The following is a 25,231-nucleotide window of genomic DNA, read 5'->3' on the forward strand; positions in this document are numbered from 1 at the left end:
GCTAAGCAAACTGCCATTTTGAAAACTACGAAACCTCCCAAGAAATTTCCAAACAGTAAAAATACAACAAAACAATTTAAAACCTAAAAACAAATTAGTAATACATTAAGAGTTAAGTTTGTTGGGAAAAATATTAAGCGTTAAGTTTTCCCCCCCTGCCTTTTCTTCTTCTTCTGAGTTCCATGCAAGTATATATTTCACCTTTTCTTTTTCGCTTCCTCCGAGTTCAAATGCCATACAGAAAAAGACTAACGTCGTTAAGACACGGCTTTCCAGCTGAGTTTTCCGTGTTTCAAGAAACCCCAACCAGCAAGTTACGCCGTTAAAGAAATAGGACGCCGTATCTCGATCTCATGGACATTGGCGAACCATCGTGCATCATAGTAGCTGAATTGCCCACCCTCCGGGAACTCTTCCAGCTCGAAGATGACGCGGAGAGGGAAGCCGCCGGCTACGACAGTATCGCGACGGAGTACCACACGCCTGAACGGACTGATTCAAGTGTCGTGCCAGCTCGCTCGTCGTCTTTTGCGCTCACGTTCAATAATCTCACATACAGTGTGAAGGTCCGCCAGAGAATGAACTTCTCAGCGTGGTTCTCGCGACAAAGGAATAACCGTCTCGGAGCACCAGAAACTAAGATTCTTCTGAATGATATCTCCGGCGAGGCTCGCGACGGTGAGATTCTTGCCGTTATGGGAGCTAGTGGTTCAGGGAAATCCACTCTGATTGACGCCTTGGCCAACCGAATAGCTAAAGGCAGCTTGAAAGGGAGCGTGAGATTGAACGGCGAGGCCTTAGAATCGCGGCTTCTGAAAGCAATTTCAGCCTATGTAATGCAAGATGACCTTCTCTTCCCGATGCTCACAGTGGAAGAGACTCTAATGTTCGCAGCTGAATTCCGATTACCATGCAGTCTCTCTAGATCCAAGAAGAAGATGCGAGTACAAGCTCTGATCGACCAGCTCGACCTCAGAAACGCAGCGAAAACCGTCATCGGCGATGAAGGCCACCGTGGTGTGTCCGGCGGCGAACGACGGCGTGTCTCCATCGGCATTGATATAATCCACGACCCGATCATATTGTTCCTCGATGAACCTACATCGGGACTGGATTCCACGAGCGCATTCACGGTGGTGAAGGTCTTGCAGACAGTTGCACACACCGGAAGCATCGTCGTCATGGCCATCCACCAACCGAGTTCGCGAATTCTTGGTCTTATCGACAGAATAATCTTCTTATCTCGCGGGGAAATTGTGTTCAGTGGTTCGCCTATGCAACTTCCCCACTTCTTCGCTGAATTTGAACACCCGATTCCAGAAAATGAGAACCAAACCGAGTTTGCATTGGACCTGATTCACGAGCTAGAAGGTGAGATGCTTTCTATATCCAAATCTATAAATGCGGAATAACACAATCCTGTTCAGTACAAGTCAAAGTTAGGGCTAAGGTGAATTAATGTCGGGCCTGGGGCCACTTCTCTATTTAACTGTTCTTCTGATTATTAGATTTTAATAAAATAAGATGATATTCTGTAATTATACTATTTTTCTAGGAAAAAATTGCAGATTTTTCTTTTTTTTGAAAGAAATCTTAAAATAAAAATACAATCCTCCATCATTTTATAACTGTAAAATATTAGAACATCTGTCATTTATTTAGAAGATAATAATGAAAAAATAAAAAATAAATAGAAAGATAGAACATTATTTTTTTCCTGGTGGAAGAAAGATAGAACATTAGAGTCTGAATATTATAATCTACTTGTGTGGTAATTGACTAGATGAAAGAAAAAATTATTGTGGAGTACTACAATATATTAGCAACATATAGATATTACTCCTCTAGTCCTAAATATAAGACCTTTATATACATTAGTATAAGGGTATTATATTTAGAATCGGAGAAGTACATCATCTATTATTCAAGAGAAACTTGTCATTTGCAAACTCAGGCTACCTTTTGGTAATTCAATTGCTTAGTGGGACTGTATTTTCCTTATATAAAACCAAGTGATGATAGTTTTATATGGAACTCACTCAGTTATTAATTGACTATTTGCATAGTGTGTATATGCTGTTTGTTTAATTGCAAAGGCTGGTTAGGACAATATCCATTCGTATTCGTATGGCCTAGTTGAAAACAAACTATTGGGAATGTTATATAGGAAAAGGGACTAGAAAATCTTGTGTCTATAATATCATCGTGCCTTTCTGCAAGTGATTATTGATATTGACGATAATGTATATCTCTCAGAGGGGTCATCTAGTGGAACTCATAGATTGGTGGAATTTAACAAGTCGTGGCAGAGCAAGAAGCAGTCGGGAAGTAATAGTGGCCCATCAGAAGGTGACTATCACCATGGATTATCATTGAAAGAAGCGATCAATACAAGCATGTCGAGGGGAAAACTAGTGTCAGGAATCACAAAAACAAGTGATAATAACGCAGTAATAAGATCATCATCAACTTCAAAGGTACCAACATTTGCGAACCCAATGCTGATCGAAGTGGCAAAGCTCTCAATACGATCATACACCAATTCACGAAGAACGCCTGAAATATTCCGGACCCGATTGGCCATAGTACTCATCACTGGCTCACTTTTAGCTTCAGTGTTTTGGCGTTTAGATGATTCTCCAAAAGGGGTTCAAGAAAGGCTTAGCTTCTTCGCTTTCGCCATGTCTTCCACCTTCTACACTACAGCAGAAGCTCTCCCTTTGTTCCTTCAAGATCGATATATTTTCATGAGAGAAACTGCTTACAACACTTACCGCAGGTCCTCTTATATCGTCTCTCACGCTCTTGTGTCCTTACCTTCTTTGCTTGTCCTCTCATTAGCTTTCGCAGCGACGACGTTTTGGGCAGTGGGGCTTGATGGAGGATGGTTCGGTTTCTTGTTCTATTTCGTCTTCATATTTGCTTCTTTCTGGGCAGGTAATTCCTTCGTCACCTTCCTCTCTGGTGTGCTACCTCACGTGATGGTCGGATATACCATAGTGGTGAAGTCCTTAGCATATTTCTTGCTGTTCAGTGGATTCTTCATTAACAGAGACAGAATTCCAGTTTATTGGATTTGGTTTCACTACTTGTCTTTGGTGAAATACCCATATGAAGCTGTGATGCAGAACGAGTTTGATGACCCAGTGAGTTGCTTTATGAGAGGGGTTCAGGTTTTCGATAACACTCCACTCGGCGAGTTGCCGGGTTCCGTGAAACTGAAGCTATTACAGAGCTTGAGTGCTACATTAGGGACAAATATAACGAGCTCAACGTGCTTGACGAGAGGCAGTGATATATTGCAGCAGAATGGGATAACTCAGCTAAGCAAATGGAACTGTTTGTGGGTAACAGTGGGTTGGGGATTTTTGTTTAGGGCTCTGTTTTACTTCTCGTTGTTGCTAGGGAGCAAGAATAAGAGGAGATAATTGCCAATGACTTGGTTTTGGGAAACTAATTAAGCTTACAACAGTTATGTATTCCTACATTTTAGGGTCTGACATTCTTTATTCTTTTTTCCTTTTGTTATACTGTACAATGTGGACACTTGGTTGGAAATACAGAGTAATTGATGTATTGGTCCTTTATTCTTTTTTCCTTTTGTTATACTGTACAATGTGGACACTTGGTTGGAAATACAGAGTAATTGATGTATTGGTTTGTTATTTTTCCTAATACATATATAATCTTTGTTAAAATTACTGTATAGATCTATGTAAGCAATTAATTAATCGTTAAAATGTTCCCCAACAAGTAAGCACATGACAATAATAAGATTTGATACCAGAAATAACAATTGGTCATGACATAGTGACGATTTAAAAAACTTTTATTAGATTGTTTGTGTGGAGCTGCCCAATAATTTTCTCAAGATCTTTCCCATCGCCAGCTACCGGCGATGCTTCTCTCTCTCTAGCTTTATACTCTCTTTCTGATCCTAAATATAGGACCCATTTTGTAGTATAATTAGAATCGGAGGAGTACTACTTCTGATTTTTAATATAAAAGTTAGTTAACTAATTTGAATAAATTAAAAAAATTAGTTAAATTAGTTATTTGTGTTATTTATAATAAATGAGTGTTGTCTTCTCTAAAATATTCTTGTTAATTATGTGTATTAACTACAATATTTAATATGTGCAACTATTACAATGATTATATTAAAAAAATGGATAAATATAAAAGATGTGGATTAGGGTCTTATAATTAAGATTAAATTGAATGTCAAGTTAGCTCTTATATTAAGGTAAGATGTAGCATATAGGATTCTACATTATTTCTTCAGCATCCATTTTCTTTAGCTTTCATAATAATGTGTTACTCTAGCTGTTCTCTTGGTGATGGTTTCTCAAGAATTTCCTCTTTATTTTTCAGTCATTTTTTCCTCTTAATCCCTCTATGCTTTTTTTTTCCCAAAAAAAATATTGTATGCATAATCTTTTTATAACAGGAAAATGAACTCCATGGTTGATCTTACAAATAGAGTTATTGACGAAATTTGTTCATCCTCATTCCCAACCCTTCGACGAAATTTAATAAGCGAAGAAAATGGATATAATCTCAAGTCATTAATATTTATCCCTCCAATTCCACAAAAAGACTATTCCTAGATTTAAAAAATCAATCCAATATCCATCTCTTCAAGCACATGTCAACAAGGGTATACTTATTCTCACTCTTTGCTCCGTTCGATGTTGTAGTGTCTACTCTATTCTTACAGTCGATTTTGATGTTACTGGTCCGATCTTAAATAAAACATTCATTCTAAAAAATGAGTTTTATATATTTAGAACCGAAGAAGTATTATTGATCAGAAAGTTATTCTCATATTATTGGTTAATTTTACTCATCTAATCCTATTTATAAGTCACTTCCAACATGTTTGACACACATCAAGAAAAAACTTAAATTTCATTAACTCTTATTTAAAATTCAACAACTTTCTAATTTAATCCTTATTTAATATATATTGTACTTCATGTAAACAAAGTCAATACAATAATAAATAAATGATAAAATCATACATCTATACAAAAAATTTCTCTCAGTGCCTTATAAATAAGACCAAAAAATATCTTCTTTCCCTGTTCTATGAATAGGACAAGAGGAGTATATCGTTTGCTTTTTCCACACATGTAATGGGATTACTCACACAAATAATTCATTTTTAAATTAGCTTCATGCAAATTGTTGGCTTTAAATTAGTAATATGAATGATCATTTACAATTCCATTCATTAAAATGTTACTCTTTTGGTTCTACTTATAGCTCATTTTTAACATGATTCACACAGATCAAGAAAAATATTAAATTATATTAAATTTGCATTAAAATTTAATAACTTTTTAATTTTATCTCTATTTAATATAATATAATATAATATATAATATAATATTACATTAAAAAAGTCAATATAATAATAAATGAAAAGGTAAAATTGTACATCTATATGAAAATTTTTCCTGAGTCTTTTAAATGGGACAAAAAAATTTTATTTTCTTTTTTTGTCCTACAAATAAAATCACATGAGTATATTAGCAGTTGGGGTCAAGGGTTAAAAAGGAAAATACATGTCAAGACTTCTATGTGATTAAGGAAAAATGCTGAATTCTTAATATGCGTGATATTGTTGTAAATGTCCTATATTATATTTTAAACCGGACGAAGTTTCTCTCGACTCCATTTTCTCTTAATTATATATTTTCCCCTTCTATCTGTTTAACTCTGTTTTTGTCCCAAGGAAAAAGCACAGATTAAAAAAACAGTAAACAGATTTAAAAAAAAAACAGTACTAAAAGTAAAAAGGTGATTTTTTTGTCTTATTTATTTAGGTAGCTTATATATATGAATTAATTTTTTAATGAAATGCCTTCTTCTTACCGTTATTTATTATTATGGTGCGAAGAAATCAGAGTAACAACCGGGGACCAATATTTGATGACATGGCAGCCATATCAGCTAATTATTTGATAGCTCAGGAAAAAGTCAACAGCGTTATGAAATGGGGACGCGTAAATTAAAAATTGGGTAAAATTATTATTAATGCTACTACGTAGATAATTTCATGTAGTAGGTAAATGACTAGTCAAAGACTCAAAGTGCCCATGATTAACATATTAGCCAAATTCACCTAAAAAGAGCTATGTTTTTTAATTTTTGGTCAGACACCTAAAAAGAGCTATTACTCATATAATTTATACAATTATTTTGTATTAATATAATTTTTAGTTTTCAAGTTTTTTTTATCTTAGTTTTAGTTTTTCAAATTTTAAATCATAAGTTTTCATCTTTTAAAGAATAAAAAATCTAAATTTTTACTAAAATATAGGAACCAAAACTTATAGTTTAAAATTTAGAAAACCAAAATTAAAATAAAAACAAGCTTAAAAAAATTATATTAATCCCAACTATTTTTCATAATTTCGTAATATGTACTTACCCAAGAAATGTATCAAAAATTTACTATAAATAAAATTTGACATTCACGCATGTCTTTGACGGACAAAAAGTTCCTCTGGCCTTGGAGTTGCTTTATGATTAAGAAACTATTTTTTGGGGACGAAAATGACAAATATGTAAAATATCAGGGGGGGCCTAAGCAAACTGGTATTTTTAAAAACTGGGACGTTACTGCCTTTTTCCCAAACTCGCAAAACCACCACCAACTTACCCTTTTTATATCCTTATTGTACTATTATTGTTGAGAATGCATTAAGAAATTCTATTCCAGTCAAACCAAAATTGTTGAGACACAAATACTAAAAAGTACAAAATCATACTTGATAATTTCCTTAGCACATATACATGTATTGTTTTCACAATGGATGTTAATTATAACTTGAGTACCTTTTTTTTTTAATATGCAATTAAGGAAAGATACGCGTCTCTTAAAAACTAAGTGATTATTACCTTTCATGATGTATGAGGAAAAAAAAAAACTAAGTCATTAATTGAAAAAAAAATTACATAGGGCCTAAATTTTACAAATTAAATTTAAATTAATACTCTAGTCCAAAACTTAAAAATAAGAATTAGATAACCAATTTATATAAATTAAGACGATTATTTAAATTAATTATTTGTAAAAAAATGTAAGTTAGTTTTCCTAACCCTAAAAACAACCCAATTACACCAATTGGTATGCCTAATCAATAGAGATGATTTGAAAAAAAATAACAAATATCTGAGATAAAGAGAATTAGGAGTTTTACATTTATAATTAAAGCTTAATCCTTAATTAGCTCCTATATCTCAAAAATCATAATTATTTCCAACTAAAAATTAATATAATGTTTTACGAGACTTGCAGTCATTTTTTTAAAAGTAAATATTCAAAATTTTTAAGATCCTTTATTCTTTTTAAACAAAAAAATTATACTAACTTTTTGAAGATAATTTAATTTAATTTTTTGTAAAATACCAATTCAACAAGATACAGCCTTGATGAGCCAACTGTAATATACCAATAAAAAAAAACAGAATTGAATTTTACCGCAATATTGATCATCTAGAAGCCAATTACGCAACATCCTTAATCCTATAAATGAACCGCACACCCTTAAAATAAGTAGATCAACCCTCAACCTAATTCTCATAAACCCCAAAAGTTTCCCAAATGGGCCAACACACACCCATTACGCCACGTGTCACCACTATCCAATACCTAACTTCCACGTGCACCGCAGCCTCCTTTCGAGAAAAAAATTAAAGACTCAGATTAAGAATTGTAGGTCACCTCTCTCACACCTCCCTCACCTTCACAAGTTAACGTATAATAATATCTCTCGCGCCCTCCATTAATTCTTGCTTCATTCCTTCAAGTTTCCAACCCGCCCCCCCTTCTCTCTCTCTCTCTTCATTCATATATATTCAGAAAAAGCCACAATCACATTTCAAGTTTCAACAACTTTCTCAGGCTGTTAAGTCACGTATCTCTCTCATCTGCATGTTCTTCAAATTTATTATCAAGGTTGAAGTTCTTGAGGCTGCAGCTTTTCCATTCAAGCATGTTGTCTTGTGGAGGGGAAAATCATGGGAGGAGAAATATGGTGTCGTGTTTTCGTGTTGTTGAGCCTGAGGATTCACCACGCTCCGCCCCGCCGACCCTTGGACAGTTTTTGAATTATTACGGGGACGTTCGGAAGGAAGAATCAGGTGATGGGGGCGACACGCCGGAGCACCGTGCACTTGATATGACTGACGTCGGACTTGAGCAGCGCTCTGTGCCTTTTGTGCTCGAGTTTAGCAACCTCATGTACAGTGTGAAGGTTCGCCGGAAAATGAGCTTCTCAATGCTTTATCCGAAGTTGAAGGGAGCGGCCGCGGCGGATGATGGAACTAAGACTCTGCTGAATGATATCTCCGGAGAGGCACGCGACGGAGAGATCCTCGCCGTTATGGGGGCTAGCGGGTCAGGGAAATCAACTCTGATCGACGCCTTGGCTAATCGAATTGCCAAGGGAAGCTTGAAAGGAAAAGTGACGTTGAACGGCGAGGCCTTAGAATCGCGGCTTCTGAAAGTGATATCGGCATATGTAATGCAAGACGATCTTCTCTTTCCGATGCTCACGGTGGAAGAGACTCTGATGTTCGCCGCCGATTTCCGATTGCCTCGCACGCTCTCAAGGTCCAAGAAGAAGATGCGAGTACAAGCTCTCATCGACCAGCTCGGTCTCAGGAATGCCGCCAAAACCGTCATTGGCGACGAAGGCCACCGAGGGGTTTCCGGCGGCGAACGTCGCCGTGTCTCCATAGGCATTGACATAATCCACGACCCCATCATCTTGTTCCTCGACGAACCAACCTCAGGGCTCGATTCCACAAGCGCATACATGGTGGTGAAGGTTTTGCAGAGAATCGCACACACCGGAAGCATCGTGATCATGTCCGTGCACCAACCTAGCTCCCGACTCCTCGGACTCCTCGACAGAATGATCTTCTTGTCTCGCGGCCAAACAGTGTTCAGTGGCTCACCCATGCAACTTCCGATCTTCTTCTCTGAATTCGGACACCCAATACCAGAAAACGAGAACCGAACCGAGTTCGCTCTGGACCTGATTCGCGAGCTCGAATCCTCACCTGGGGGAACAAAGAGCTTGGTCGAGTTCAACAAGTCGTGGCAAAGCATCATGAATCATCCAGGAATCAGAAACGAGAAGATTAATCAGAACGATTTGTCTCTGAAAGAAGCCATTAGTGCGAGCATCTCCAGAGGAAAACTGGTTTCAGGTGCGACAAACACCAACAACGTAAGCCCAACTTCGATGGTTCCAACGTTCGCGAATCCATTCTGGGTTGAAATGGTGAAACTTTCGAAAAGATCATTCACCAATTCACGTAGAATGCCTGAACTGTTTGGGATTCGATTGGCTGCCATTTTAGTAACTGGGTTTATTCTCGCCACCATGTTTTGGCAATTAGATAACTCTCCAAAAGGCGTCCAAGAAAGACTCGGCTTCTTCGCTTTCGCCATGTCCACCACTTTCTACACCACCGCCGACGCACTTCCGGTGTTCCTCCAAGAACGATACATTTTCATGAGAGAAACTGCTCACAACGCTTACCGGCGATCATCCTATCTCATATCCCACGCCCTGGTTTCGCTACCTGCATTGCTTATACTCTCACTGGCTTTTGCAGCGACGACGTTTTGGGCGGTGGGGCTCGACGGAGGATTACAAGGGTTCTTCTTCTACTTCCTCGTCATCTTCGCTTCGTTCTGGGCCGGAAACTCCTTCGTCACCTTCCTCTCCGGCGTAGTACCTCACGTGATGCTGGGATACACAATAGTGGTAGCTATCTTAGCATATTTCTTACTGTTCAGTGGATTCTTCATCAACAGAGACAGAATCCCAAGTTACTGGATTTGGTTTCATTACTTGTCTCTTGTGAAGTACCCATATGAAGCTGTTCTACAGAACGAGTTTGATGATCCAGTGAAGTGTTTCGTAAGAGGGGTTCAAATTTTTGATAATACGCCGCTTGGGGTTGTGCCAGGATCAACGAAATTGAAGTTATTGGAGAGTTTGAGCAGCACTTTGGGGACGAACATAACCAGTTCAACGTGTTTGACGACAGGTTCTGATATATTGCAGCAGAATGGGATTACACAGTTGAGCAAGTGGAATTGCTTGTGGGTTACAGTGGGTTGGGGATTCTTGTTTAGGATTCTCTTTTACTTCTCTTTGTTGTTGGGAAGTAAGAACAAGAGGAGGTGATGATGATAATAACGACTTGGTTTTGTTAAAATCAAGGGCTTTCATATTCTTTTGTTTTCTTTTATTACGTTTGTAACTGGTCTTGTAATAAGTGTTTGTGATATATGGTACCAAACCAAGCATTTGATTAATTACATGAACAATTATTTATTGCTTTGGCGTTCATGTTTTTTTTTAACTTCAATTAATAAAAAATTAATGATTCAAAAATCATCTTGTGCTTCTGGTTTTAGAAGAGGCGGCGCTGATAACAATCTAATATTACAAACGGAGCATACGTCGTTTTTACTAAGGCAGATTACCTAACTATGTTTTCAAAGGAAAAGGTTGACTATGTTTAAAATGAAGTTTAAGTGCAAAATATTATTTGACTATGCTATTTGCATTGCTAATGACTTCATTATAAAGAATTTTGATTTTTGAGCCATTCCATTAATTGATGTCAACTTTCTGTGGGATAAAGATGATACGTTGTTCACCGAAGCTGATTAGACAATTGAGTGCATACGTGGTTAACTCTTAAAACCACAAAAGAACAATCTGTATATAGATTCTATATCCTCAATATAGAAATTAAATAATTAGTTGGCAGGGATTAAAAGCATCAGTTAAATTAATTACTTGTGAAAAATGTGTTTCATTCCTTGAAGGAAATTATTATTTTTTGTTTTGGAAATGTTTTAATATATACAATTAATATAGTGAGAGTTTATGAAAAGAAATATAAATTTAGAAAACAAAATGAATTAACATTTTACATTTAGAATCAAAGCAAATTCTAATTCTAACAGGACCATAAATTAAGCCTCATTGAAAACCAGAAACTTCACGAGATATTTTTCATAAAACAAAAAATGTAACGAAGTTTAAAGACTTCAGGAATCTCACCTTAAGAAGTCCGTGTTCAGAATGACCTAACAATGACTGGACACTGGAGAGTTGCATGAACCTCACAGGTGGTAACAGTGTTTTGGAGAAATCAACCAAAACACGCTTCCATTGATGTCAAAGGTTGGGTTACTCAAATTTCCACTGTTTAAACAATATTTCAGGGTTTTCGTCTGTGACATAGCTGTTTCACTATTCTTGCCCTCTACGTTGATCTGTGCTACAGCATTTAACTTCCAGCCCAAGCTATTCCAAACACTGATCAATTCAAACAGTAAAAGTCTTACCACACTAACTACAACCAACATGCTCAACAGACTAATACCACAACTGAGGACAGAAACAGTCAGCAGAGTTGTAAGCACTGAATTCCTCTTCCATGTCATTGTGCTATTATAAATTTCTGACTTAAATATACATGTCACGTGAGATCCAAATGAGTAAATGGCATGCCATTGGAATACACCTTTATTTCTTTCATGTACTGTGGGTGCACCCAAAACTGCTTTTGAAGTATCTAATCTATGAGATTATACGCTACAGAGGAGGGAAAAAAACCATGTGGTGTAGGACTCAAATGAAATTAGACACATGATCTGCTGCCATACTTGAGAACCGCCTTGCGCCTTTTCACAACCAAACCAGATGATGAAGATACTGTTGCTTGGCACTGAAAAGGAGTATTGAATGTGGACTTCTAGTCTGGCCAGTGAACTTGTTCATCTTAAACTAACGAGTCAACCTACTCCATCAGCCCACTTAATGCCGCTTCCTCAGATTCAGCATCAAGTTCTTGCTCCACACCTTTAACCTGTAATTGAACCATTGGCGGTCTAAAGGTAAATCACCAATTTCTAGATCAAATAACCAGTTAGAAAATTGAACTCCAGAGATAAACAGATTGAAATAACTTCCAAAACTTGGATAATCTAGGAGCTCCCATATAAGTTATTCAATGATGTAAACTCCGCAAAACTTACTATGTCAATTGTTCATCGCATGGTTGTCAAAATTGAGATTTATAAAATTGTACAAGTGTAAGAGTATGGGTTAAGAAAATATATCGATTAGCAGACTCCATTTTCAATAATTTCGTAAGCTCCAAGTTGAGTAGTTCATAAAAATCTAACAATGGGGCTTGTTTCATTGGTTTCTCCTCACCCAACTCAATTCTAAACAAGCCCCTAATAGAGGAAGGTGGTTTGCCCGGCTGTGTTTTCCCCCATTCACACTGCAAAGCCACAATTCTGCAACATCTCCAAAACATCCACAAGCATTCATGTTTCTATGGACATGCACTCAAAATTTACACAAGAATATGGTTATAAAAGACAATTCGCCTTCCCAATGCAGTATGACTGCCAAAGGGAGATCTCCAAGCTGGTTATTCATTTTGATGAATGCAGGAATTTCATGATAAAAAGTTATCAGAGAACTTATTACCTCTGGTACGTAATGCATCAGCATGTTCTCAATACCAGATTTCAGTGTCACAGATGAACTTGGGCAGCCACTGCACGCTCCTTGCATTTTAAGTTTCACAATTCCAGTTTCTCTGAAGAAAAGAGAAAATTGATTAAACATAAGTAAGAAAATATCACCTATATAGATGTGTTCCTCAAGCTTTCATGAAAGTTCTTTCAAACCAATAAAAAGGTGCAAGAAGAACTTACTCATCAAAACCTCGATACTCAATGTCCCCACCATCATCTTGCACAGCTGGTCGAATACGAGTTTCCAATAATTCCTTGATCATAGCAACTATTTCAGAATCATCCTGCACGGAAACCATGTATACAGGTCAGTCAAGAGCCTCTCATGTGGTTAATGCACATTTGTCCGTCTGTCAAATACTCTTCATGCAACTTAGAAATGTTACAGCACATTCATAAATTATTAGACACTGAGAAAGACTTTTGGGGTGGGGAGGGACTCATCTACAAGCAAATTTATGAAAAAGGATAACGCACCAATGATGAATTTTAGTGCTAGTTTATATTAACAAACAAAAAAAGGTATTGGGAAAAAAAAAACAATTCAATTCTAACTTAACATCTCCATGCTAGTCTTAATTATAGAAATCGATTCTATTGTGATGCTACAATGACTCATAAGATGTGGTTAAATTGCTCCAAGGAAGAGTAGCAGGACAGGGTGGAGGTGGGAGAAAGGGAGGGCAAAGGAAAATGACAGCCTGATTACAGTGTCTTCCTCTCATAAGTATGAAGTGTATAACTACTGTAGTCAGCCAAGCTTATTAGTATGCAATATATCCCAGAAAACAGAGTACTATCCAGATTCGACAATGTTCCATGCCTTGAAATGTAAAGGCAAAGAAAGAGCTAAAAGGAACAAAGAATCAGTTCAAAGCATCTAAAATCAAATATTAGAATATTTACTTCTTGAATAGCTGTATCCTTGGCCGCTGCAGCTTGTGAGTCTAAAAACAGTGGCTGCCCTGAAGAATAGAAGTCCATAATTGCTGCAAAGATCTCAGGCTTCAGGATGTCCCAAGAAAAATCATCTGATTTTGTAACAGTGACAAAGTCTGATCCAAAGAAAACCCGAGTTATACCTGCATTACAAGGGACAAGAATACTTTTAGGTTTAACCTATATAATTTGGAGGTGTCCACGGCGTTAGACAAGGAAATGCTGACTAAGATAAAGAAATTTCTTTCAATGAAATCTTTTCTCGGAAGCCACAGAGAAAAAGCAGAGGGAAGGAAGCTATTTAACCACCAAGGAAGTTGTGAAGAAAAACTGCAAGGACATACGACCCCATGAATTATAACCATGGTCATTCAGATAACAGAAACTCTGGGAAGACAAACATGTGGTTGACAGATCCTAAGTATCCTTCCTTAATAACAGATCATGGCATTCCATATTAAATTTTAATTTTTGATTAAAAGGTTGTTATCAATTATCTTTATCTTAATTGGTAATGTTTCCTCAAAGCAATGTAACCACATTACAAGTTCCGGCACAAGAGCCCTCTCACTGGCAGTTCGGCACTTCAAAATTTACGCTGAAGTCCACTAAGGTCCAGGGAAGCATTTTTTGATTTGAGAGAGAAACATAAATATTCTAGTTCATGGATTAGCAACTATCTTAGTTATAGCCTTATAGAAACAAAGGTCTTAGTCTATTTAATTAATTTAAAATTTTGCAATTTAATATAACAAAATAGAGATTTTAATTGGAGTCCGCACAAAATAAAAGCTACCATGTAATCTGTACTATCTTGCTTCTAGTTTTATTCCCTGCTTCTATCTCCTCTATTCTCCTTCCATCCCTTGTCTCTCTTTCATTAAGTTACTTATATACCAACTTTTTGTGTCAAAATTGATTTCATTTGGAACATGTTGATCCACTTTTAGTGGCGATAAATTTAAAGCAAATAAAATAATGATGATACAAGTGACAGACTGTTTAGAAAATGCGATGTTTTTGCAGATGAGGCAAAAAAAAAAGGTTCCTCTAAGAAGTAAGAAGCCAAAGATAACATAAGATAATCATACCATCTATTCCAAAAAGTGCTTTTGCTAATGGAGAATTCATAGCAGAACGAGCATTTGGAAAGTCTGCACTTCCAACTTCCATAACAGGCTTCCCAGGGTAAAACATTAGTGATGAAGGATTGGGAGTGGACTGTGTTTGGATAAACATGGTCCTCCTTTGACCTGTCCAAATAAGAAGGAACAATCATTTTTAGTGCTCAGCTACCACAGCCAAATCTCAAAAAACTTCATATACCGCCTATAAGTAAAAACCAACAAGATTAGCCTTTTGTGTTGTCTCAAAGTAAATCATGACCCTAGAAATCAATAACTGACCATAAATTGAATATCCTAGTTCACGACTAAGACGGGGTTTCAACTAAATTAGAGCAGTAAGGAGCATAAACGTCATTCAGATTCAATAAAAATATCACTATTATAAAAAATCATATCTGCTTTCGCTGCAGCAATTTCCATCGAACCCTATTTTCTCCTCAGCAGCAAAGAAAATGCATAGACGAAACTCAAATGACGCAATAAAGCTTGTTTTTATCATAGCTTGAAGCCCCAGACACCAGAGAGTCTCAATTTTTTTTTTCCCATTTTGGGGACCCCTTTTGCCAACAATAAAACATGATAAACAGAAAGTCCTACAATCTGGTTTATTTCTACATACTCCTGAAGAGTTACTTTTGCCGCCAACACGGCAGAGTGCATTTATGATCTCAAAGAGCATCTATCAGAAGACAAAAACGTACCACCAAAAGGTGTCCATTTCTTCCTATATAGAGAATCTACAGAGGAAGATTGCAACGATGAAAATCCATAGGTAGATGAAGCATTTCGGCTCCCTCGAAACGATGTCGCTGATGAGGCAAATCGAATGGGACGGCGAGATATGAATATGAGGCCATGTTCATTCGCAGCTGCTTTCGATGTATGAACCTGAAGAACTCGTCCGGCTAATCGCCCAAAACCCCTCATCCCTGGTTCTCTGTAATCGCAAGCCCCGTTTCGGTCAGAAAGTGTTCTCGATTCTCAAATGTTTACCACGCGGTTCGATTGCATTATAATGTCATTTTGTACAAATGGAAACTTGGAATATTCTTACCAAAAAAATTAGGGGAAATTACAAAAAAATCCCTTAGAATTGTAAAAACACAGATAGGGATCCTTGATAACTTCACTTTGGGTTTTGACAACTTCATGACATATTATTATTGTCAAAACCCAAAGTAAAGTTGTCAAGAGTCCCTATCTGCGTTTTTGCAATTCCAAGATCTTTTTTTGCAATTTTCTCAAAAAATTAAATACGCTGCAATTAAGTTCAAAATTAGTGATAAATTTTTCTTAAAATTAAACTTAATATAGAACCTAATTATTAAGTTGATTTTGGTCCTAAATATAAGATATATTTTTCATATTTATCAATTTTTCTTAAATTATCCTTATGGATACTCCCTCAACCATAATCAAGTAGAAAATGGAAAGAGGGTATTAAGGAAGATAATTTTGGTGTTTTAGGATAAACATGTCATATTTTTTATAATTAACTTATCTAACTTTCTTAATTTAATCAAATTAGTTAAATAGATTTTATATAAAGTATTGGATGATTATTTAAGAATATTTTATCAACAATTAAAATTTTAATATCACCATTTTTTATTAATGCTTTTAGAATAAAAAGATTAAAAATATACTTTTAAAAGTTAAGGGACCAAATTAAAATATTATATAAAGTCAAAGGATTAAAAGTATACTTTAGCTATATAAATATAAAGAAATTATCTTATTTTTTTATGCATATACAAGACTAAAATATTATTTTAATAAACTCAATTTAAGTAGTGATGAGGCGACTAACTAGTGTATATATGAGAAAAATTTATAAATTGAGAGGAAGACTTATAATTTATCACAGTTCCTTAATTTACACTCAATAAGAATAGTAAAGTCCTTGCAACTCAAATGATATCAAACACTTTTTTTTTTCCCCTCTAAAGGGTATAATCAACATGAGTCAAGACAAAAAAAACAGTGAAAAATAAATCCACTTATAAATTTTGAATACACTAGTAGCATTATAAATTAAAATATTTTTCTAAATTTTAAAAATACAAAAAGATGACACTAATTTTCAAAATGCTAAATTAATACTGAGGAGATTTTGAAATGTTAGTAATTTTACAATATTAATCCTTATTTTTTAAAACAATAATCAAGCTTCGTTACTACAGATTGCACCAATGACTAGCCAGAGTATTTAGATGGAAACCAAACCATGATTTTAAAAATATTTTTACAATATACAAAATAAATATGTAGAAGAGTTTGTATCGTTTTACAAAAAATTGTTTTTAAAAAACACTTTTGTACAATCCTGAACAGCACCTGAGACTCTAGCACTGACTATTTGCCCCGACCATCGCCAAGCCCCTAAAATATCGATATCAACAATAGGTGGCCATAAAAGCTCTAGCGATGGTAGCTTCTTTTTTTTTTTTTTCCCCAAATAAGAAGTAACATTGTAATATCACCAACATTTTAAAATATTATTTTAGTTAATTCATAAAAAAATATTTTAATTCTAAGTATCGATTAGGGATTTTGAAAATGGGTTTACCTTTTTTGGTTTTTGAAGTTCAAAAAATATTTTAGTGAAAATTTTCCAAATCAATACCGTAGCCCTTGTAGTTCTATAAATATCATCCCTCACAATGTGAAAACTTGAATTCCTCAAAAACATCAATTATATTTATACGTAGCCTTAAGCCTTGTGTGGTTTCCCTCAAAATCAAGAGACACAGAAGAAACTTTGTGACTCTACAATGCGAGCAATCGCACAACTTTGCTGAAGCTTTTGAGTTTCGCCAGCAACGATGGCATGGCCTCTCTCTTTTCTGTTTGTTTTCTCTCACCTTGTTCTCACATCCTCTGCTTTGATTACCCTTTTTTGTTCAAATTAGAAAGGTATTTGAGTAGAAATAAAACTATAATTTTAAAATATTTTTATAATATACGAAGTAAATATGTAAAGAAGTTTATTTTAATTTTAAAAAAATATTTTTTAAAAACATTTTTTAAATTATTTTTAGGACAAACTCCGCATGGAGAAAATCTTGATTCTTGTGCTCACTGAGAGAAGGAAAGCTCCCCGCCGCATCTAGATGATTGTCGATCCGCTAAGAAAGTCAAAATCTGAGAAGAAGAGAATGATGATTGAAACGTTGAGCTCATAACAACCAATGCTTCCCTCACTACTCTACAGAGATAGCTGGTCTGGATCGTTAATGTGATTAAATCGTAGCCATCCATTTCAATATTCTAAAAACACCTTCAGGACCCCTCAAATGTTTCGATCTTCTGCAACTTTTTGACACAGTCTGGTGGAAAATATTCTGAGAGGCAAGATATGATTAAAAAAAAAACTCATTTTTTCATAAAATATTATTATCTTTTAGATTTTTTTCACAGCTAAAATCACAAAAATCTCTGTTAAATGAATTTTTTAGATGTAAATTTCTCCCATTTAAAATGGATGTTTTTTCCTTATATATGTACTACCTCTAGTCTTAATTATAAGATTTCATTTATAGATTACAAGCAGTGTCTTATAATTAGGACCGAAGATAGTAGTTCATAGAAGATATAACATTGTACTTGTTTAACGTTATAAAAGATATAACTATTATATTTATATAATTACTACTATTTTCGGTTCTCAAGTATATATAAAACTCAATTGACTGATTTGAAAATATTAAATAAATTAAATAAATTATTTTAAAATATGATATTTATTGTTTTTCTTCAAAATAATTTGTTTAGCTTACAAATTGATATATAACGATATATATATTTTAGAAAGATAATATAGCATATGTTATAATTAAATATTTTTTAGTCTTTTAATTTTTTTAAAAATTAGTCAACTAAATTTTATATTAAAAAATGGAAGTATAATACTATTGATTATAAAAAATAAAAATGTTTTGTTAGAATACATCATGACTTCTTTGTTGTCAACGTTATGGTTGTTCTTCATTTTTGTTGCTTTTGCCTGTAAATTGGTTTTAGCTTCTAAATGTAAATTGGTTTTAGCTTCTGTGTATATTCGGTTGCAATAACAAAGATATTTTGTAATAAAAAAAGTTCCAGGCGGCACAGATTTTGTTTTTTGCTATTAGAAGTCAATATTTTTTGTTGATTATTTCTATTTAAGTTTAGCCATGATTTTTTTAATTAGTTTAAAAAAACAATAAATATAATAATTTGTTTAATCTTCTTAATACCTTCTAATTAATCAATTAACTAGGTTTTATATTAAGAAATGGAGATACTAGTAATTATGTAAATACAACATATAAATCTTTTACAATGTTAAACAAAAGCAATATAACATCTTCCATGAACTTCATAAGGAAAAATATCTATTTTAAATGGGATAAATTTACATCTTAAAAAAGAAAAATCCCAAAAAAATATATTTAAATTTTAATATTTCAAATCAATCTTATTTACTAAATTGTATTAGCAATTAGTAATATTCGACAAGTAAATGACAACAAATTTTTATAATTATTTCTGATTAAAATTTTTAAAATTTTAAAGGTATTTTTTGCAATTTTTTCTTTTAAAAATTTCTATAATGAATATTTTTTATGAAAAATGAGTTTTTTTTTTAATTCATATCTTGCGTCTCAGAATATTTCCTACCAAGCTATGCCCCAAGTCGTAGAAAATCGAAGGATTTGAGAGGTCCTGAAGGGGTTTTGAAAGTATTGAAATGAACAGATCAATGAACAGATACGATTAATCACACTGGCTCAGATCAGCTACTGATACTGAGAATGGAATTCTGAGCCTCTGAGGGGATCTGCTCCAAGCTAGCCACACTCTCTGCGACTCTGCCCATCTCACTCTCCACTCTTCAAATCTTGTCTGGAGCTTTTTCCTCTTCTTTCGTTCATCATCGTCGTCACCGTTGTTCGTACTTGAAGCTCGAAAAGGCGCCGTTTTGCCTCTTTTCCGTCGCTGCCGTGCCTCTTTTCCGTTGCAGTTGGTGCCATTGTTCCTCTTTTCCTTCTCCTCAGATGTGTTGATTGTGTGGTACTCTTCCTCTCTACCAAATCCTTGTGTGTTTGGGTTAAGAAGCTTGAATCATTCTTTTAGATCTGCTGTGATGCTGAGTGAGGGGCTTATGTTCTTCGTCCTTCTGCGACTCTGTGAGTGAGGGGCTGGATTTGTTTGAGTGTATCTCTATTCATGAAATTGCTGTTTGCTCCAAGTCCTGTGACTCCGATCGGTTATTTGATGAAGGTGTCGTGTGTTTGATTTGGTTGATTCCGGTACTTCCCATTGTTTCTTTTAATTTTGTTAGGGTTAGGGTTAGGGTTAGGTCTTTTAAATGAACCCGGTCCTTCCCAAATTTTTTTTTTTTTTTGGATTTGGTTGACTCCACGTTGTTTGATCATTTCCTTATTTATTTGAACAAATCTGATTTCATTCGTAGTTTACGGTTTGTTTTTTATTCTTATTACTGCTATGTTAGAATGCTTATCCGCTTTTGCTTCTGTTTCTTGCTATATTTCCAATATGAATCAGGGACATCCAGAACGCCATGAGGAGCAGATGGTGGGATTTCTACTGTGATTTCTTTGATTAAATTAGGTACATTCTACTCTCATGCAGATTTTTAAAAAAATTATTACCGGTTTTCAATTAAAATCAATAAATCTTACTTGACTTTGATTTGGCTTTTACATAATTCTTCCCTACAACACAATTGTATACGTTTCTTAAAAAAGAGTTAAGGAGAGGGGAAAGGGGGTTATGGGTTTTGTTTGCTCTAAGGGAACCAAGGGATGTGAGGGGAAGGGTCAGAGGGGAGAGAGGAGCGGAGCTAATTGCTTATCTTTTTATTTCAATTTGTTTGTTATTTATTACAGTATTTATTCTCCCTTTGCTCTCTCCCTCTCCTTCCATTCTCCCTTTGCTCTCTCACTCTAGCGTGCTTTTCCATCATAAACATCCACATTATAATCGATGATAGGAATTAGAGAAGAGATTAAGGATAAATGAATTTAGGCTAGAAGGTGCAATTGTTTAGAAATAATTGTAATTTGAGGCAAATTTAAAATACTAAATTACTTTTAACCACTTTTTAAATATTTACAAGATAAAAGATATCTTAGATAAGAGATACATTCATGGTATGAGATAGTAATTTTTTTAAAATAATTTTTAAACAGGAAATTGATTTTATTTATGTTCTCATTTATTTAAGACGAAAATTTAAAATATGATTTTGAAATAATAAAATATATACTGTTCTAATTAAATATGATTGGTTAAGATGAAAGTTACATAGTAATTCAAGTGAGATAGAATTTAATGTAAATTTTTATCTTCTTTTGTTTTGATTGAAGCAAGAAAGTTGTAATCTTAAATAATATCATAATAAAAATGTGATTTAATTTTATAAAGTATTTTTTATTTCTTTAATCCTATTTTCTTAACAAAAAGTGTTGACATTAAAATTTTAAATATTAACAGTCCTAAGTGGATAATCTAAATTGCATGTAAATAAGATAGTTAACTCACGCACCAAGCGCACATTCTCAAATTAGGGTCCAGAGTTAAACAAGGAGGAAGAAAAAGAAAAAAAGAAAAAAAAAAGAATTAATTGCCCTTGTGAGTTGGTGGGGACACTTCTAATCTAAGGTTTATGAGCTAGGGTGAAGATAGAGTTAAATTATGTTCTGCATTTGTTGAAGCACTTAATTCATCTCACTTGAGATAATGGCAAGAGTTATGAAATTTTTTAAATTAGTGACTTTCAGTGAAGGTTTTCAAGGGCAGCAAAAGTTGCTGCCAAATGGTTGTCATAGTGAACTTTTAATCGTTGGCTGAAGTTTAGAACATTTAATCCCAAATCTTTTGTTTATATGCATATTGAATATATAAAAAGAAAAAAATGGCATCATTGAAGTTCTACAACAATTGGCATGCAATTTATGAGAAAAGAAGATTTCTGAAATTGAAGAAATTCTCAGTACCAAAACAATAAGAGAGATCGAAGAACAACAGACGAATGTTGTGATAGAACTCTGCAATGTTCTGTTCCGGTTATGCTTCACCTGCAACTAATTTGGGACACGCATTTTGTGGCTTCATTTTTCTTTGAGCAGTGAACGCTATCTCTCACTTTGTGAATGATTCTGCATAGTTGTGAATTGGTGGTGGAAATTGGTCAGTATAGAGATGATGATGTCAGGTGGGGGAGGAGGAAGATCTTCTTCAACATCTTCATCGTCCTCATGGGCACCCGCAACTTCTTTCTCGGCATCGGGAAAGAGGATTCAGAGAGAAATGGTAGAGCTCAACAATGATCCCCCTCCTGATTGTTCTGCTGGACCAAAGGGTGACAATCTCTACCACTGGGTCGCAACTATAATTGGCCCTGAAGGTCTTAACATTTGCTCCTTATCTTTAGATTGAATATGTGTTTAATGTTCTTTGTTAGCAGTCTTCTTTTTTGCCTTTTTCATAGCTCTCTTGAAATATGAACATAGGGTTGTGGATGTTGGTTCCAATAGAATATGTGTCAGATTGTGATGGCTACTTCCACTAGATCGTTGCTAAATATTATAATGATTCAAGTTAATCAAGTTTACTGGAAGGTAGGGAATTTAATATCCAAATAAATTGAGAAATTAAAAGGTCGACTTCTAAATAAATTGTGACAATATCCCAAGAGAAAGTTATCTTTTGGTTTGTTATGAAACTATATGCCAAACATGTGATCAGGGTTGCTTATGCCTGCCAGATCGAAATTTTAACATGTTGAGCGAAGTTTGGTCTACCAACAAGGCCTGCATTCTTTTTAATGAAATTCAAAGCGTTTTAGTGATATGTGAACATAGGTTATCTACATGTTGCATTGGCATGAGAAGGCAATCTTGATAAACTTTCCTTTTGTTCCGTGTAGGGACACCTTATGAGGGTGGCATATTTTTCCTTGACATAATATTTCCAAGTGAATATCCCTTTAAGCCTCCGCAGGTATATTAAGCAACATTGTTCTTTGTCAAGTAGTTCTATTTAGTTATAATTGCTTTTTGCAAAATTGGAGTAATAGGGTGGCATATTTTTCCTTGACATAATATTTCCAAGTGAATATCCTTTTAAGCCTCCACAGGTATATTAAGCAACATTGTTCTTTGTCAAGTAGTTCGGTTTAGTTATAATTGCTTTTTGCAAAATTGGAGTAATCTTATCATTTGGCCGGGTGAGGTTAGAGATAAAAGAAGAGTACTTCATGAGTCATGACTAGAGAAAGGGAATATATTGTGTTTTTATAACTGTTTCAGATTGCATTGAACATGTCAATCTATTTCTCTTGTGTCGTTTTATTTTTCTTAGAATTTTTTTACTTATTTTTTTGGCTGAGGTAATAATTTCAAAATTTAGGCTACTGAATTATTTTATTTATCTTAGCCTTTCTAAACTTTCAACTTACCATAAGATGGAGGAGATTGAGGTCAAGGGAAGAGAAGAGAAATTTAATCATTGATTTAGTTACTTCTTTCAAAGTATGCTTGGATTGAGGAGATAAAATGGAAACACTGTTCATTCTAATTTAAACCAAGAAGAAAAATGAAAAATGAAAAAGTAAGGAAAATAAAAAAATCCGTCCCCTTCTTTCCTCATCCGTCCTCAATCCAAACATGTGTAATATATGCCAAATTGTGCAACAAATGTGAATCAAAGGGAGAAGCTAGATGAATGAGGGCACATAAGTTTTACCTTTTGGCTCTATACGGGGGAACTTTTACTGCCTGGCTTATGGTTTTTTTTTTTTTTTTTTTTTTTTTGGGGTTCTATTTTGTAATGTAAGTTGGTTGAGTTTGGATTACTGAATGTTGAATGGTAACTTGTTAGTGGTCTCTCAAGTCTGGAATGTTGAGTGATAACTTGTTAGTGGTCTCTCAAGTTTGGTTTATTTGTTTGGCTTTGTTCCTCAAACAAGCAATCTTGGCTTGCAGGTCGTATGCAAGACTCGCATTTACCATTGCAATATAGAGACTACTGGCCGAGTTAGTTTGGGTATATTGAAGGATGGTTGGAGTCCTACACTAACTATTACTAAAGTGCTACTTGCTGTTAGATCGATTTTGATAAATCCTGACCCTTGTAAGTCATCCTGGTTCTTTCTGAATCAATTTGAGAAATTAATGGGACGTCTTAATTTTCTAAAAATAGAAGTTGATATAATGCTGCACATTGTGTATTGCGACTCAACTGGATTGATGCTTTTTGTTTCAAGTCTTTAGTCTGAGTCAAGTAGATTTCCAGAGTTAGATATGTGTTAGTATTGGTGATGCCAAGGCCTATTATAACTTTTATACTGAGAATCTATGTCTGTCTTTGGAGTGAAGTAGTAGGATGTTATTGGTATTGCAGATAATGCGGCTGTCCCTGGTGTTGCCCACCTGTATTTGGGAGATAAAGCAAAGCATGATGATATTGCTGTAGAGTGGACGCTTCGATTTGCAAAATGAATGTTATGACTGTGATCACATACATTAGTGTGCAATAACTGTGATCACATCATCACCTGTCGCTATCACAAGCTTTGTCACAAGTCGTGTCTTGAGTGCACAATATTGCACTTGGTACAAGCGACGATGACACCAAACAGTGCATATTGTCGGGTAGAAAGTTTCAGTCAGCTTCAGGTTTTATTAGTCTGCATATGATTGTATTATTTCAGTCAATACATCTATCAGCTTCGCTATTTTAATACCTAGTTCTAGTCAAAATGTGATGTCTTGCTTCGATTGTAAACTTTCACTGCTTCACACGCCTTTTTCCCCTTGAAAGAACATATAAAAACAGGTAGTGCACTAAATGGTCATGACCGCAACATGTGAGCCGGTATGATTTATGGGGAAGATCAACAGCGGGCAAGTTGAAATGATGATGATTTTGAATGGGCCATAAGACTCGTAGCGTAAAACAATACGGACTACAATCTCTGGGGCTAGCATTAAAAGGCAGCCCATTTAGGGATAAAGTAAAACGCATGTCCGTATGTAGTCATTGTAAACAATAACTGATTGAAGATGTGTTTCAAACTCTTGTTCAATATTAGTGGTTGCAGGCTTAACAGGGACGGGGCCTAAGGGAAAAAACATATAATATAATACAAATAAAACATTCATATAGCGTCTAATATAATTAAATAATTTAATTTTTTTAATTGTTTAAATTAATCGAGTTTTATGTTGAAAACTGAGTGGTATATAAAGTATTGATGAATACGTCTCAACGAAGAAAGTGGTATATTCTATGTAGTTGAAAAACTTCCAAAAATGGCATATCTCAAAATTGCTAGACAAGTTATCAAATCATTTTTTGGGGGGGGGGGGGGGACAAATGTTCCTGTATCTCAAACTCTTGGGAACAAATAAATGAATAATAAATATTTAAAATACAAGAATATATCTAGAACCCATTAAAAAATTGCGACCAAACCTCTCAACTATGAATGGTACAATTCAGGTCATATTTCTTGCAAAATCCCAACACAACTCAGTTGTCTACTAAATGCGACCAA

General features: G+C 34.8%; 4 protein-coding genes across 6 annotated transcripts; 3 read left to right on the top strand and 1 right to left on the bottom strand.

The window, feature by feature from the left end:
- The first annotated feature begins 353 nt into the window (after nt 1-353).
- LOC114734640 (ABC transporter G family member 6-like) lies at nt 354-3,654 on the top strand. Its single transcript, XM_028922278.1, has 2 exons — nt 354-1,371; nt 2,257-3,654. Exons 1-2 carry the CDS (start codon nt 354-356, stop codon nt 3,426-3,428), a joined length of 2,190 nt encoding a protein of 729 aa, XP_028778111.1. The 3' UTR covers nt 3,429-3,654.
- Nucleotides 3,655-7,976: 4,322 nt separating this feature from the next.
- On the top strand, nt 7,977-10,343 carry LOC114734624 (ABC transporter G family member 6-like). Its single transcript, XM_028922253.1, has one exon. It carries the CDS (start codon nt 8,007-8,009, stop codon nt 10,215-10,217), a length of 2,211 nt encoding a protein of 736 aa, XP_028778086.1. The 5' UTR covers nt 7,977-8,006; the 3' UTR covers nt 10,218-10,343.
- Nucleotides 10,344-11,339: 996 nt separating this feature from the next.
- On the bottom strand, nt 11,340-15,637 carry LOC114734614 (nifU-like protein 4, mitochondrial). Its single transcript, XM_028922238.1, has 6 exons — nt 15,366-15,637; nt 14,629-14,790; nt 13,505-13,680; nt 12,779-12,882; nt 12,549-12,660; nt 11,340-11,916 (listed from the first exon to the last, which is right to left on the bottom strand). Exons 1-6 carry the CDS (start codon nt 15,589-15,591, stop codon nt 11,848-11,850), a joined length of 849 nt encoding a protein of 282 aa, XP_028778071.1. The 5' UTR covers nt 15,592-15,637; the 3' UTR covers nt 11,340-11,847.
- Nucleotides 15,638-19,351: 3,714 nt separating this feature from the next.
- On the top strand, nt 19,352-24,494 carry LOC114734648 (constitutive photomorphogenesis protein 10). 3 transcript variants are annotated; one of them, XM_028922285.1, is made up of 7 exons: nt 19,352-19,719; nt 19,783-19,958; nt 20,215-20,280; nt 21,801-22,078; nt 22,601-22,674; nt 23,658-23,805; nt 24,076-24,494. In XM_028922285.1, the coding sequence occupies exons 4-7, from the start codon at nt 21,874-21,876 to the stop codon at nt 24,171-24,173; spliced, it is 525 nt and encodes a 174-aa protein (XP_028778118.1). In that variant the 5' UTR covers nt 19,352-19,719; nt 19,783-19,958; nt 20,215-20,280; nt 21,801-21,873; the 3' UTR covers nt 24,174-24,494. The 3 variants fall into 3 exon arrangements, with proteins under 3 accessions (XP_028778118.1, XP_028778117.1, XP_028778119.1); XM_028922284.1 differs by lacking the exon at nt 19,783-19,958; XM_028922286.1 differs by lacking the exon at nt 19,783-19,958 and having other exon boundaries at nt 21,839-22,078.
- Nucleotides 24,495-25,231: the final 737 nt, after the last annotated feature.

The sequence above is a fragment of the Neltuma alba genome, unplaced genomic scaffold, assembly GCF_004799145.2.
Source record: "Neltuma alba isolate B1F8T4 unplaced genomic scaffold, ASM479914v2 tig00013120_pilon, whole genome shotgun sequence".
In the NCBI taxonomy this organism is placed as follows: Eukaryota; Viridiplantae; Streptophyta; class Magnoliopsida; order Fabales; family Fabaceae; genus Neltuma; species Neltuma alba.

What these genes read in the sequence shown, in the direction of transcription:
- LOC114734640 (XM_028922278.1), top strand. Translation starts at nt 354, where the DNA reads ATGGACATTGGCGAACCATCGTGCATCATAGTAGCTGAATTGCCCACC. An exon ending in CCTGATTCACGAGCTAGAAG is followed by an intron (nt 1,372 to 2,256) that starts GTGAGATGCTTT and finishes TATATCTCTCAG; the next exon opens with AGGGGTCATCTAGTGGAACT.
- LOC114734648 (XM_028922285.1), top strand. Translation starts at nt 21,874, where the DNA reads ATGATGATGTCAGGTGGGGGAGGAGGAAGATCTTCTTCAACATCTTCA. An exon ending in ATCCCTTTAAGCCTCCGCAG is followed by an intron (nt 22,675 to 23,657) that starts GTATATTAAGCA and finishes CTTGGCTTGCAG; the next exon opens with GTCGTATGCAAGACTCGCAT. An exon ending in TTTGATAAATCCTGACCCTT is followed by an intron (nt 23,806 to 24,075) that starts GTAAGTCATCCT and finishes TTGGTATTGCAG; the next exon opens with ATAATGCGGCTGTCCCTGGT.
- LOC114734614 (XM_028922238.1), bottom strand. Translation starts at nt 15,591, where the DNA reads ATGAGGGGTTTTGGGCGATTAGCCGGACGAGTTCTTCAGGTTCATACA. An exon ending in GAAATGGACACCTTTTGGTG is followed by an intron (nt 14,791 to 15,365) that starts GTACGTTTTTGT and finishes TTATTTGGACAG; the next exon opens with GTCAAAGGAGGACCATGTTT. An exon ending in AGGATACAGCTATTCAAGAA is followed by an intron (nt 12,883 to 13,504) that starts GTAAATATTCTA and finishes GTTTCCGTGCAG; the next exon opens with GATGATTCTGAAATAGTTGC.
- LOC114734624 (XM_028922253.1), top strand. Translation starts at nt 8,007, where the DNA reads ATGTTGTCTTGTGGAGGGGAAAATCATGGGAGGAGAAATATGGTGTCG.